The sequence below is a fragment of the Magnolia sinica genome, chromosome 5 (assembly GCF_029962835.1).
Source record: "Magnolia sinica isolate HGM2019 chromosome 5, MsV1, whole genome shotgun sequence".
NCBI classification, from domain to species: Eukaryota; Viridiplantae; Streptophyta; class Magnoliopsida; order Magnoliales; family Magnoliaceae; genus Magnolia; species Magnolia sinica.
Genome location: NC_080577.1, coordinates 3503014 through 3516332, shown reverse-complemented (window position 1 = coordinate 3516332; position 13319 = coordinate 3503014). Strand labels below are relative to the sequence as shown.

At 41.2% G+C, this 13319-nt stretch overlaps 1 protein-coding gene across 1 annotated transcript; it reads left to right on the top strand.

Annotated features, from left to right (window-relative positions):
* The first annotated feature begins 251 nt into the window (after positions 1-251).
* On the top strand, positions 252-11644 carry LOC131245149 (uncharacterized). The gene is made up of 3 exons (XM_058244404.1): positions 252-1060; positions 1970-2474; positions 11029-11644. The coding sequence occupies exons 1-3, from the start codon at positions 414-416 to the stop codon at positions 11191-11193; spliced, it is 1317 nt and encodes a 438-aa protein (XP_058100387.1). The 5' UTR covers positions 252-413; the 3' UTR covers positions 11194-11644.
* Positions 11645-13319: the final 1675 nt, after the last annotated feature.

The window sequence follows — 13319 nt, the reverse complement described above, 5'->3', positions numbered from 1 at the left end:
AAGCCTTGGACCTGTCTCGTTTTTTGTTTCATATATTAAAATTATCTGCAAAAAGCATTGAACGGTGTGGATAAATCACTTAAATCACGGTGGACCCCACAGATCCCTACCCGGACGGATTACTGTCCGGGCGGGGGTAGGACGCTATCCGCGTCCGCAGGTGACAATATCAAGCAGCATGCGATGGGATCGCATGAAATATCCGTTACGTGGCTCTCGATTAGCGAAAGTAACCGAGAAAGTAGCGTAGCGCGAGTTACGCTGGCTGCGGTTCCTTAAAAACTCCCACCGACTTCAACTCACTCCGACCTGAAAAAGAAAAAAAAAACGGAAAGGCGCGCAAAACCGCTCGTTCTCCTCTCCATTCCCATCAATTCAGTCATTCGTCTGTCGAATTCTCGATCTATCGATCAATGGCTGATATCTACCAGATATTCATCAAGCACCTAGACGGACGGACCCAATGCCTCCACCTCCCCACCCCAACCATCTCCGGCTCCGCCCTCAAACAAACCCTACTCCGCAGCACCACCCGAATACCTCCACCCCACTCCCTCCGCCTCGTCTCTGGCACCCGTGAAATCTCCGATGCCACCCTCCTCTCCGCCTCAGGACCCGATAGCCTTTTCCCGTCCTGCGCCCTCCTCCTCCGCCTCCGCGGCGGCAAGGGCGGCTTCGGATCTCTCCTCCGCGGCGCTGCGACGAAAGCCGGGCAGAAGAAAACGAACAATTTTGATGCTTGCAGGGACATGAGCGGGCGCCGGCTGCGGCATGTCAACGCTGAGAAGAAGCTGGAGGAATGGAAGGCGGACGCCGAGGAGCGGAAAATGGAGAAGATCGCCGAGGATTTCCTGAAGAAGAAGGCGAAGGCCGCTAAGAAAGCGGGGACTGGCGGCGGCAGCCCTGCCACGGAGAAGTATATAGAGAAGTATAGGGAGGATTCTGCCAAGTGCATGGAGGTCGTGGAGGCATCAGTGAGGGAGTCATTTGGGTTGTACGAGAACGGGAAGCGGAAGGTGTTGCCGTCATCTGGCCCTGCAGGGAAGCGCGTGAAGATTTGGTAAGATTTAGGGTTAGGGTTTCTTGATTCGTTTTGTTTTTGTTTATTTCCCCTTACTCTTTTAAAGTTTTTAGGGTTACTTGATTTGTTTTGGGTGAATTATGCACCGATTGACCTGAATTTACCGGCACTTTCGCTCATGCCAGTATTTTGTACAGGCGGGCCCACCTTTCTGTCCACGCATTTGGATGATGCCCATCGTGGATAGGTGATGCTTTGGAAAGGCTCCCTTGCATGTATCCTGGTTGTTTGATTGTTGGCCTGGAAATTGACAGGGAAAAGGAAAAACACCTAACAATCCATATGCAACGAGAAAAATTCTACAACCAGATGGTTTGGATTGTTTGATGGGCTGTGGATAGAAAATTTTGTTCAATCCATTGAACGTATCAGCTGTCCAATCAAGGAACTTCTTCCCGTTGCATATGGAGATTTCACTCTTTTTTAAAGTGGCCATTTGATTGCACCATAGCATGAAATTTCATTAAATTTGCACCAAATTAGACTTGACTAATCAAGATCATGTATCCCTAAAAAAAATCATGATCATGAATTTTTGTGATATTTGGAGCAACCAAACACACCATTAACCATTGATTTGCAGGCAATATTCAGATGAGGAAAAAAAAAAAAAGAAACTTCAATTTGCAGGACATGCATTAGATGGCAAGGATGCTCCATTGGATGGCTTGGTTGCAGCATTGCCCATCCACAGCGTGGCTAATCTGACGAACAGTCTGGGCCATTGAAATGTGGGCCCCAGCTGTACAAAATGTTGATCTGAATTAAACACCTCTGATTCTGATAGAGCATTCTATATTCCATGCTTTTCTTTGGGTTTGTTGGTCTTTTCGTTTTTGTGTTTGTTTTGGCTGTGATTTTTGATGGTTGCTTGTTTGGTTTTTTAAGGTTGGGAAAGGAAAAGGAGGTTGAAAGTGATACCGATGATGATGAGAACGATGAGGATGTGAAATCTGTGGTTCTTGATGATGGGAGTTGTTCTATTGGGAACAAGCAAGATGAGGGGAGTTCAGGTTCGGTTTCTGTCGGTCAATCAGACGGAGAGTCTTCTGGTGGAGGTTCAGTGGAGAGCAATTTGGAGGAAGAAAATGGAAACTCTGATCAGGGAGGCTCGGAATTAGGGGAAGGCTCTGGAAGCAGAGATGTGAATGCTGATGTGGAAGGTTCTGTTGAACCTGAATCTGGAGTTTGTGCTGAGGGTAGTTTGGAATTGGGGGAAGCTTCAGGAAGCGTAGCCCCAAATGCAGGTGAGGAAGGTTTTGGAAGTAAAGGCACTAATGGGGAAGTGGAAGGTTGTGTTGAAACAGAATCAGTAATTCCTGAAAGCACGGGCATTTCCAGTCTAGAGGGGCCCCTGAACTTCGAAAAGTTCAATTCAGCAGCAGAGATGGAGGTATGTTGTACTTGTTGAAGAATTTATAGGGCATGTTGTTCAGTGGCTTCTCTTTAGCTTATTACATAGAATCTGCATTGTGCTTATTGCCTTTTCTTAACATGGGATTCTGTAATCTGTTCTTGACATGTTTCCTTCTTCTTTTTTTAAAATTTTGAAAGATGATGCACTCGGTGTTCCTAATATCGATACTATCGGCCGATATATCGGCCGATATTATCGTTATCGCTACCCAGCGAGACGAAACCCATCCGATACCCCCGGAAATTTAAAAAAAAACCAAAATTCTTTTTATTGTGCGATATATTGCAAATATCGTACGATTTTTTTTGCGAAATCGCCGATATTAGTGATACTATCGTGTTGTATCCGTAGATTTACCAGAAAATCAGGAAAAAAAGGGGGGGAAATCTTTCTTAAGAGGAGATTTCGGCACCTGTGAAAGAAGATTGAGTGATTGGAACCGTGGGGCCACTCGATGGACAGGTCTGCCAAAACTCGCAGGGATTTGGGGAGATTTTTAAAATTTCAGGGTTCCGGGAGGACCGGAACCCTATCCCTGTTGCCGCGAGAATGGCTTCGGAGACCTTTTTTGAAGTCGCCATCTTTTTCGGAAGGTGGGAACGAGCAGCAGCTTCAAGCGGCGGAAACGGAGTAGCTAGTGTAGCACAAACCAGCTATATAGTTGCTGTATTGACGTTAGCAAGTTCTGTGGGTCCCATTATGAAGTATACGTTGTATCCAAACCGTTCATCTATTTGGTGAGCTCGTCGTAAGTCTTGAGCCCAAAAATAAGACAAATCTAAAGAACTAGTGGACCACACTAAAAAATGCAGTGGGAGATTGAACGTTTACCATTGATAACCTTTTGGGGTCACAGAAGTTTTGGATCAATATGATATTTGTTTTCCCTCTTAATCCAGGTCTTTTTGACCTTATGAACATATTGGATGGAAAATAAACATTATGGTGGGCCTACAAATGTTTTAACAGTGAAAATTATTATCACGGCTGCTATATGTGGTGTGGTCCATTTGAGCTTTGGATATGATTCATTTTTTGCCTCATCCTCTAAAATGATCACGCCAAATGGATTAACGGTGTGGATATAATAAATACATCATTGTAGGCCCATGTAATTTTGATCTCCTTTGATCTGGTTGTACAATCCGGAGCTCGAGGAGTGTCAGCGCTCGTCTTTGCACGACACGTACCCACAATAGCTATATACCTGGTGCGTGGTACACCAACTAATTCGCTTCCGTGAGTTGCACATGATTTATGGGTCTTATCCACACCGTCCATCCATTTTTTTCGTATCATTATAGGGTATAAACCCAAAAATAGGCAGATCCAAGGCCCAAGTGGACTACACAATGGGGATTAAACTCTTACCGTTGAAAACTTTTTGGGGGCCATAGAAGTTTTGGATGGAGCTGATATTTGTGTTTTCTCTTCATCCAGGTCTACGTAACTTTATGAATAGGTTGGATGGAAAATAAACAACACGGTGGGCCCTAGAAAAGCTTCAACGATGAGAGTCATTATCACCGCTGCTTCCTGTGGTGTGGTCCACTTGAGCCTTGGATCTTCCTGATTTTTAGGCTTATAACCTAAAATGATACGAAAAAACGGATGGACGGTGTGGATATGACCCATACATCACGGTGGCCAATCAAAGGTACTACCCGTTCTTAGCTGGAGACGAGCTGTGGTAGGATGCAGTCTGGTACTTTTGTAATTGATGTGCAGACAAATGTTTTGTAATGGGCTCTGTGGGGTCCAATATATTTTTTATCCAAGCCGTCCACCCATCTTTTCATATAATTTAAAGATATCATATGAAAAATTAAGCAGATCGAGATCTCAGGTGGACCACACCTGAAAAACTAGTGAATGACCGTTAAAAGTATTTTATGGGCTACAAAAGTTTTGGTTTACACTAATCTTTGTATATGTCCTTCTTTCGGTTTTGATTGACCTTATCAACGATTTGAATGACAAATAAACATTAAGGATATACTTAAAGTAGGCCTTGATATATTTTTAATGGTGAACGTTCAATAATCACAGTTTCATGTGGTGTGGTCCACCTGATATTTGGATGTACTTAATGTTTGGAAAAACTTTCCATAAGGATCCATAAAAATGAATGAACGTAGTGTATTGTATATCCATTCTGTACATCCATTTGGAGAGATTAGTTTAGGTCATGAGACAATGGGTCAAATCCAAAGCTCAAGTGGACCCCACCACACAAAACAATGGGGATTGAAATCCTACCATTAAAAACTTTGTGAGGGCCATAAAAGTTTTCGATCAGGCTGATATTTGTGTTTTACCTTGGGAAATATTTGTATGAACTTATGAACAGATTGGATCTAAAATAAACATTATGGTGGACCCCATAAAAGTGGTTTCAAGTTTCATTGGTGGGTGTCATTGCCCCCATTGTTATCTATGGTGGGGTGCACTTGAGCTTTGGATCGGCCTAATTCTCTGGCTCAGGACCTAAAATGATCTCTCCAAATGGATGGACGGTGTGGATACAACACATATATAATGGCAAGGGCCACACTAAGGGTCCCACACACATGTTGGTTTCGAAGAAGGAAGGTTTCAACGGCGGGTGGCACTGCCCCCGCTGTTTTTTTTTTTTTTTTTGGTGGGGTCCACTTAGTTGTGTTTTCATACATGTTTTAATACATTTATAAATGTTATGCATTATATTTGAATATGGTTGACTTAATTCAATCAGACAGCGTATGGCTTATGACCCTATACAAAGGAAACCTATTGTCTATACTTTTTTTTTGAGATGTTATGATTTAAAAGTGTGTATTAAAGTCTTTTTTAACCATCCCTGAACTTTCATAGAAAAATTCAACCATTTTCCCAATGTTTCCCAAAAAGTGCGATAAATTATGCGAAACAAACGATATATCCCGTGCGATAACCGATACGTATCTGTATCCCAATTGTGCGATACATTATGCGATACCGATATTTTGAACACTGGATGCACTTTTATTTCCCTTTTTTTTTTTAAAATTATAAAATTTGTATCAGTCACAATTTACTTTTACGTGGAAGTCTTCTTTAAAACCTGTGTCATGATGAAATGCATATCACTTTACCTCTTTTGGGTTCTAAGAAAAATAATCATACGACATGCTTGAACTCAAGAAATTCAGAGTCCCATCCATTCTTGAGCAATCAAATATTTCTCAGAGCTCGGTATGCTGTTGATAGGAGAGAAAAAAGATCCAACTGCCTCCATATGGTTGGTTCAGGGTCCTCCAAGGATAGTTGCTTCAACTGATAAATTCATTAAACCAATCAAAGGGAAATACTGAAAGAGGGGTGTCGAGATGCCATCCCCATTCCTCTGCCCAAAACCTAGAAATTATATTGAGGAAAACTAGGGTCTCACACTTATCTCTCTTACAAATATTCAGCCCTAAACCCATAACCCTTGAAACAGTTTTACTGTTAGTTCTTAAAAGGACCTCATAGTTGGATTTTGAAACATTCATAAAAGTGTGGTTGTTGCTTTCTTCCCACAAGGATCAGTGGATAACCAATATGGGAAGAAATGATGCAACCCGGTTATCGATTCAATGAGATCTCAACCCCTAAATGCAAAGAAATAAACTCAACTTCCACAAGAAATATTTGGAGTAGAGAGGGACTGAGGGAGAAATAACTTTATTGAGTTCAAACTTCTTTTCTTACAATATTTAAGAAAACTTACAACTTAGAAAAATGTGGAATGCCTACTTCCTACACCACCTTCCCTTTATAGACCTTAGACAATCTGTATAAATTTTTAGTGAAAATCCCCTCAACTATTAGATTGATTTCAAATCAAATTAATCTTAATTGATTTCAAATCAATTTATAATTTCTTTTAGATAATAAAAATCCCACTAAAAAAGATTTCGCTTAAAATAGCAAAAATAAATCTATTAAATACCCTTAGAACCTTCAATCATATCTTCTACATTAGTACCCCGCCTTCCAAAAATGGCAAATGTGATCTCAGCACATGCTGGGCCTTGCAGTGGGCCATGGGCCTACATTATAATCCAAAGGGAAAGTTCATTCTTGCACCCAAATTCCAAAGCCAGGGCCCACGTGCCATCATCTACTAATTGAACCCTATATAGTTTAAACTCTTAAGCATATTGAGCTTTTGCTAGAAACCATTTCAAGACAATAGAGCACCTTTTTAGATAAGCAACTTGATCCAACTTTGCTTCGCAGAACAATAGTGCCATCAACGTGTTGCAGATGAGACGCATAGCACTTGCCATCTGTTCAAGTATACCTCGAAGCCATGAGACAAACCTCTCCCAATAGCTGTGTTGATCATCTTCCTTAAGACTTGATCAATCATCACGAACAGAGAAGGAAGAGGATCCACTATCAGATTCCTCTTGACCAACGAAATAAACCTTTTAGTGGAGAGTTTATAAGGATGGAGTAATGTGCATGGCCAATATCCATTTTCTCCATCTAACACCAAACCCCATCTTGCAGAGGATATAAAGAGGGAAACTCCATTGGCAAAATTATACGCTTCTCTATATCCAAATTACAAACAACCTTTGGCTTGCTTGCTCTATTTGGAGTCAATGCATTCATCCATAACATGCCTTCCATGAGGAAATGCCTCCTGAGACAACAAAATGACCCCTCACAATTGCTCTCAGACTCTCTACTAAAATCTTTGAGAGAATTTTTTATGGGCCACCAATGTGGCTAATTGTTTAAAAATCATTAAGAGATCATATGACCCCTTCGTCTTAGGGATGGTTGCAATTCAAAGAAGGCATCAATGTCTTTAATAGCCTCCCTCTTGAATGGAATTCTCTAATAAACGCTCTTCACAAAAAATCTGGACAAAGGCAATGGGGAAACCATCTGTTCATGAGCCTTATCCCGACCCATATCTGTAACCCACTCTTCACCCTTCCACCATAAGACGCTTTGTTAATCTGTTCCATCCACACATCTCTCATCAAAATGTTAATTGTCAAGGTGATTTGGCGAAGTTCTTCGCATTGTTGGGTATCGGCATTGTTCAGAGTATCCTCGATATTATCCGTATCTCCAGCTCAGTGATACCAATAACAACGGTAGTGTTAGAAATTCCAGGTATTGATGATATACCGCTAAGTATTATTGATATATCGATATCGTCAATGTATTGCCAATATTTTCGACTGAGTAAATTCCAGGTGTCTCTTGTATCATCAATATATTGATATTGCCAATATTTTTTACTGTGTAAATTCTAGGTGTCATTTGTATCGCTAGTGTATCAGTGATATTTTGATAATATTAATGGATTATGGATTGGATGGATGTGTGTGTGTGCACACATGGATGGATGGATGGATCACGCATGTGTGTTTGTAAGTATATATGTGCATCCATGGATGGATGGATGGATCCACCATTTTCCCCATGTTTCCCCATGCCCACAATACATCCTTTTAGGCCTCATTAAAGGGAAACTTATTATTTGATTCCTAAATATGAAAATATGCGTCTTTTCGCTATTATTTGATTCTTAAATATGCCAATTTGTCCTGAAGTTTCATTGAAAATTCCACCGTTTTCCCCATGTTTCCCTGCTTTTTTGGGTGTCAATGATATTATTGACGATAATGATATTGTTTCCGTATTACCGGCCAGCAAAACTTGTAGCGATACCAATACTTCGAACATTGGGTACTAGTCACAGGATGACTCACAGTGTTGGGGATCTCCTTTCCCTGGGCACTTTTGCTAGATCGGGAGGAAAAATATGATTTTGGCACTTCTCTCATCGTTGTGCTTTGGGTGACCTAGGTTGAGCGCAACAAAAACAGATCTTTTAATCACACACATGCACACGCACAAAAGGTGTCCTGGAGCAAGTTCCTCAACAAAAGAATGATTGTGGAGCAGGCAAGTTCCACCAAAGCGTTTATGGGTATTTCATGGAGCTGTTTTAAGAAAGTTTAGGGGGTTTTCTCATCTTTGTACTAGTTGGATGATTCCTAATCATCCTCTATCTTTGTTCCCCCCTCCTTTTTAATAAAAGTTTTTAGTTACCTTTCAAACAAAAATGTAGATTATCAAGTGTTGGTTGGGTCCATCCCCCATCGGTTAGGAGATTGGACCAGAGCTCAACCACTGCTTCATCGATTTCCTCCTTATCTATCCTCAACTCCCATCAATTAAGAGGCCATGAATTTGATTTTGCTGTGTATATGCTAGACCATGAAAGAGTTTAGCATTCTGATTTCCCTCCTTTAGTCAGGTTGCTTTGCATCATTGGTGCCATTATATTTCTCGAGCTTTTTTCTTGAAATCCTAAGCAAGTCCCCTTTGATTCTTTCTTCCACTGTCCACTTATTCTTTATGGTCAAGAGCAAGATTGTCTTGGAGAATGGAGTCCTTGATCTCCTCCAAATAGCCAAATTGTTCCTTAGTCCACTTTTTCATAAGGCACTTCAACTTTTTTTAGTTTGAGCAGGCCCCATCCTAAACCGAAATTGTTCTCCACCACTCGTTTACTTTTTTCTGCAAATCCATACTCTTCCAACCACGACCTCAAACCGAAATGGCAATGGTTAGGAAATATCATTCGTATCCAACACAACTTGACCACGGTCAAGACTAGCCTTGAAGCCCCACATTGGAAGGTTGATGGGATATTTTCCTATATGGGGATATTAGGAACTTTTCAAGGTGAGACATAATGCGGGGGCATTTTCACACCGGGCTCGAGTGGGTGGCCTGTGAGATACAAGGGCACACTCTGGGTGGGCGGCCCGCGGAACCCGTGGATTTGGGGCCCATGAGGAGGGTTCGGCCGAGGACCTAACCTATGAATTTGGGGCTCGGGCTATGAGATAAATGGATTAATTCGCCATGCTCTATCAGTTTGAGCTTTTAGAGCACGTGGTTAATTGTCCTGCATCAAGACATTTTTGGATCCATTCAACCTGGTAAAGTCGCAATCACTGGAGGTGGCAAAACTTGACCCAACTTGCCAACCGGACCTAGACCTAACTTGGAAAGTCAAGGTTTGGGTTTACCCATTTTCCATATGGGTTGGGTTTGGGTTAGCTTTTGTCAACTCAATATTAAATGGGTTGGGTTTGCTAGGTTGGACTCGATGGGTCATGAATATGGTTTGCTCCTTGCCTCATTGTTAAATGCTAACTACACACTATATAATATAATATAAGATTTAAAAACTCTAAACTTGGTTGTGATGGTTATAATTTAGTTGCTATAAGGGTTTAATTTTATATTACTATTTTTTATTTATATTTTTATATTTTATTAAAAGAGTCAAGTGGTTTGGGTTGAGCTTTCCAGTTTGTTTAATAAATGGGTTGGGTTTGGGTTGGACCCATCCTCATTATGACCCAAACCTAACTCGACTCGACCTCTTGTCACTCCTAGCAGCCAACCATCGCGAGAGTGATCAGATCATCGGAAGAAATAGTCTGAGGCAAGGCCGGATGACATGCATCCATTGTCAGGTGGTCCCACTGCCACTAGAGAATGGACACGATTCTTTTGATTTATTTCCACACATGTGGGTTAGCAACATTCCCAAAGCTTTTTAAATGACACGCGGGTCGTCCAATCATCAATCCAGATCATCATTCAATAGTACCATTGGGAGCAATCTGTGGTGATCGGACGATCCCTTTGAATGGGACCAATTTGTTACAACTTAACAACCATCTATTGTTTTTGAGCCATACATCACATGGTTAGAATCATCATACCAAAATGCTACTTTGAAATCATATGCAATACAAAGTGGAATCTATGGAGTTGGAATCATCATACCAAAATGCTACTTTGAAATCATCAGCAATGCAAAGTGGAATCTATGGAATAGATGTTTCAAGATGATGATACTATTTCTTTTCTCCGCTCAATCTTGGCTGTCCACTTTTCATGTTATTGAGAGAATGTTTAGGATCATCCGATTGGTGTGATTTTTGCACGGCTTGATCCTAGTATTATTAATAAATGAACAGTTCAAATTGACAATAAATCATCCCACATGTCATTTAAAAAGATTTAGGGACATCTCTTGCTCTCTGTATATCTATCTATGCATAATATATTATATTGATATATGATGATTCTATTTTGTTTCTGGGTGCAATCTTGGCCGTCATTTGACCTCTCCGCAGACCGGTCTTCTGTAGTTTCTCATGATGATTGTTCCACAAATGCATTTGTTGACAGGCTGGTGAAAGAAGGGTTGGGTAGGAATGATTTGTTTACTGCTGCGAATGCTTTAGTTGTCTGTGTGCAGGGCGGTGTTTTGCTGTGTATTGTCTACTGTTTTGTTGTATCCGCTTTTTCTTACTTTATAGTAAAATCCTCCATTCATTAAAAAAGAAAACATGGGGTAAAAAACATAGAAAAAAGAAGGGAGTGCTTTTACCATTCTTTTATATATATATATATATATATATATATTCTTGACACTTGACTGCTAATGCACCATTGTTGTTATGGCTGGCAGGTTCTTGGCATGGAAAGGCTAAAGATGGAGTTGCAAGCACATGGATTGAAGTGCGGGGGCACCTTGCAAGAGCGTGCCGCAAGGCTTTTCCTTCTGAAGACAACCCCTATTGAGAAGCTGCCCAAGAAGCTGTTGGCCAAGTCAAAAGGAGGCAATGGAAATTAAGTTTGTTTATTATGGGCTGAATGATGCTCTCATTACTGTTATCCTTTTCCAAATCAGCAAGACCAGATCATCTCTATGCTGGGGAGACAAAACCGTTGAATGGGCCATAGCATATGCTTTTAGTAACCAGTTAACTGTAAAACGATTAGTCTTGTACTGGTTAGTATATTATCTGTGTGTGCGTGCGTGTGTGTGTGTGTGTGTGTGAGATACGATGCAGTCTCATTCTGTACCTACGGCAGCCTGAACTTCAATGACCTTCCATTTAACGGTGGATGGTGGGAATCTAGAAGAATTTGAAAACGTGTTTAATGTTCTCCCACCATCATATATTTTGGGAGGGTGCTTGTGAAAGTTTTCTGATCAACATGGCTCATAGAACAATGGTCACGTGATGGTGCCTTTTTTCCTGAGAAATGGAAGTGCGATCAATATGCATGTTTGGTTGCCACGCTTGAGTTCCATCTCATTTAAGTTGTCTGTATTAGATGTTATAGTTTGTTGATTATCAAGATTCAAGATTACTTTCTATCCATACAAAAAGAAAATATGGCGTAATGCATAATTATTTTAAGCAGATAAGATGAACCCATTTTCTTGTGGAGCACAAACACGGGTTGAGTGTGCTACCCTTCAAGCAATGGACGGCACTGCCCAAGGGCAACATTGGTTGGCCGCACTGAACATGGCTTCTACCAATGTTTGTAGGCCATACATGTGCGGGCTTAGTTTTTTATATATATACATTTCTTTCCCCTATCAGGCAAGTGTGCAAGAGTCAGAACACGATTAAAATGCACCCTACCCTGGTCAATGGCTTGGATCAATTCTATCCATGAAGCTGGGCATGCCCAATGAAGGCGTTACTCCAGTTTCTAGATTAGAAGAGTGATTCACCACCGTCTCATATTCATTCTCTAGCTCTTTTTAATGTGTTCTTGCTCATGCAGCTGCACTCGCTGATTCACTGATTTTAGTAAAGTAATTAATAGCCCCGAAATTGTAGGTCCATTTGACACAGCGTTAGTTCTAATCACATGATAACTTACAACTTATGTGGCACAGCCAGTGCTGGAAGGCCTTGTCACGTTGTTTGTCAAAGTTTACACAACACATCTAGCCAGGGTGCAGATTACCTGCAGCCCTATGCTCGTTTTAGGACACAAGGCAGGTCCAAAGCTCAAATGGACCATACCACAGTAAACAGTGGGAATAAAGGCCCCCAACATGATATCGATAGGTCATTGAACCCGGACCTGGATGGACGGCAAGTATCAGCTTCATCCAAAACTTATGTTAGCCATAAAGTTGTTTCAAGTGGTGCCATTCCTGCCATCCAAATATTCAGTGACTAGCCCATGTTCAGCTCGGTTATCTACTCAGGACCAGTTCCAACCCATGGGCCTTCAAGGTTGAAATATAAACCCAGCAGGGGCGGGCTCATTTAGCACCTAAAATAAACATTTAGGGTTTTTTTTTTTTTTTTTTGGGGGGGGGGGGGGGGGTGGGGGTGGAATACGTGCTTTGGATAATCTCTCCTCAAAAAAGCACTGCCTAGCTATTTCAGTTCATAGAGGCATTATTTGGTAAAATGCAGGTTTTTGAGAAAAATTGCCGTACAATTCCCAAGATTTGCTAGCCTGGACCACATCTGAGCATTTTGGGCATGGTCCACCGACCCCATCAGATCAAATTTCTGGACCAATTAGGCCTGTGTATAAACTGAAAACTCATCTGATTACTTGTAAAACATATACCCCAGCCCTTTCTACATTTGGCAACACCAAGTCTAGAAACAATGTTAAAATTCACTGCATCAGGCATTGTTCACCACCAATGCAGCCTATGGCCATGGGACCGTTTTTTGGGGCTACAGGGCTGGTACAGACAATCGTTCAATGACAATACTAGTACATATTTGGTATAATCGTTCATGGGTAATACTGGTACATATCTGGCTAAAATATAAACTGGTTTCAAATGATACTTTAAACATGCTAGAAACTGGTAAAAGGCATAAATGTTGCATCCATCAAACAGCTGTGTTAGCATAGATCCCAATAACATAGGGGTGATTGTTGCACTGGTCACCACAAATATACATAGAACATGGTGCACAAGTTGCA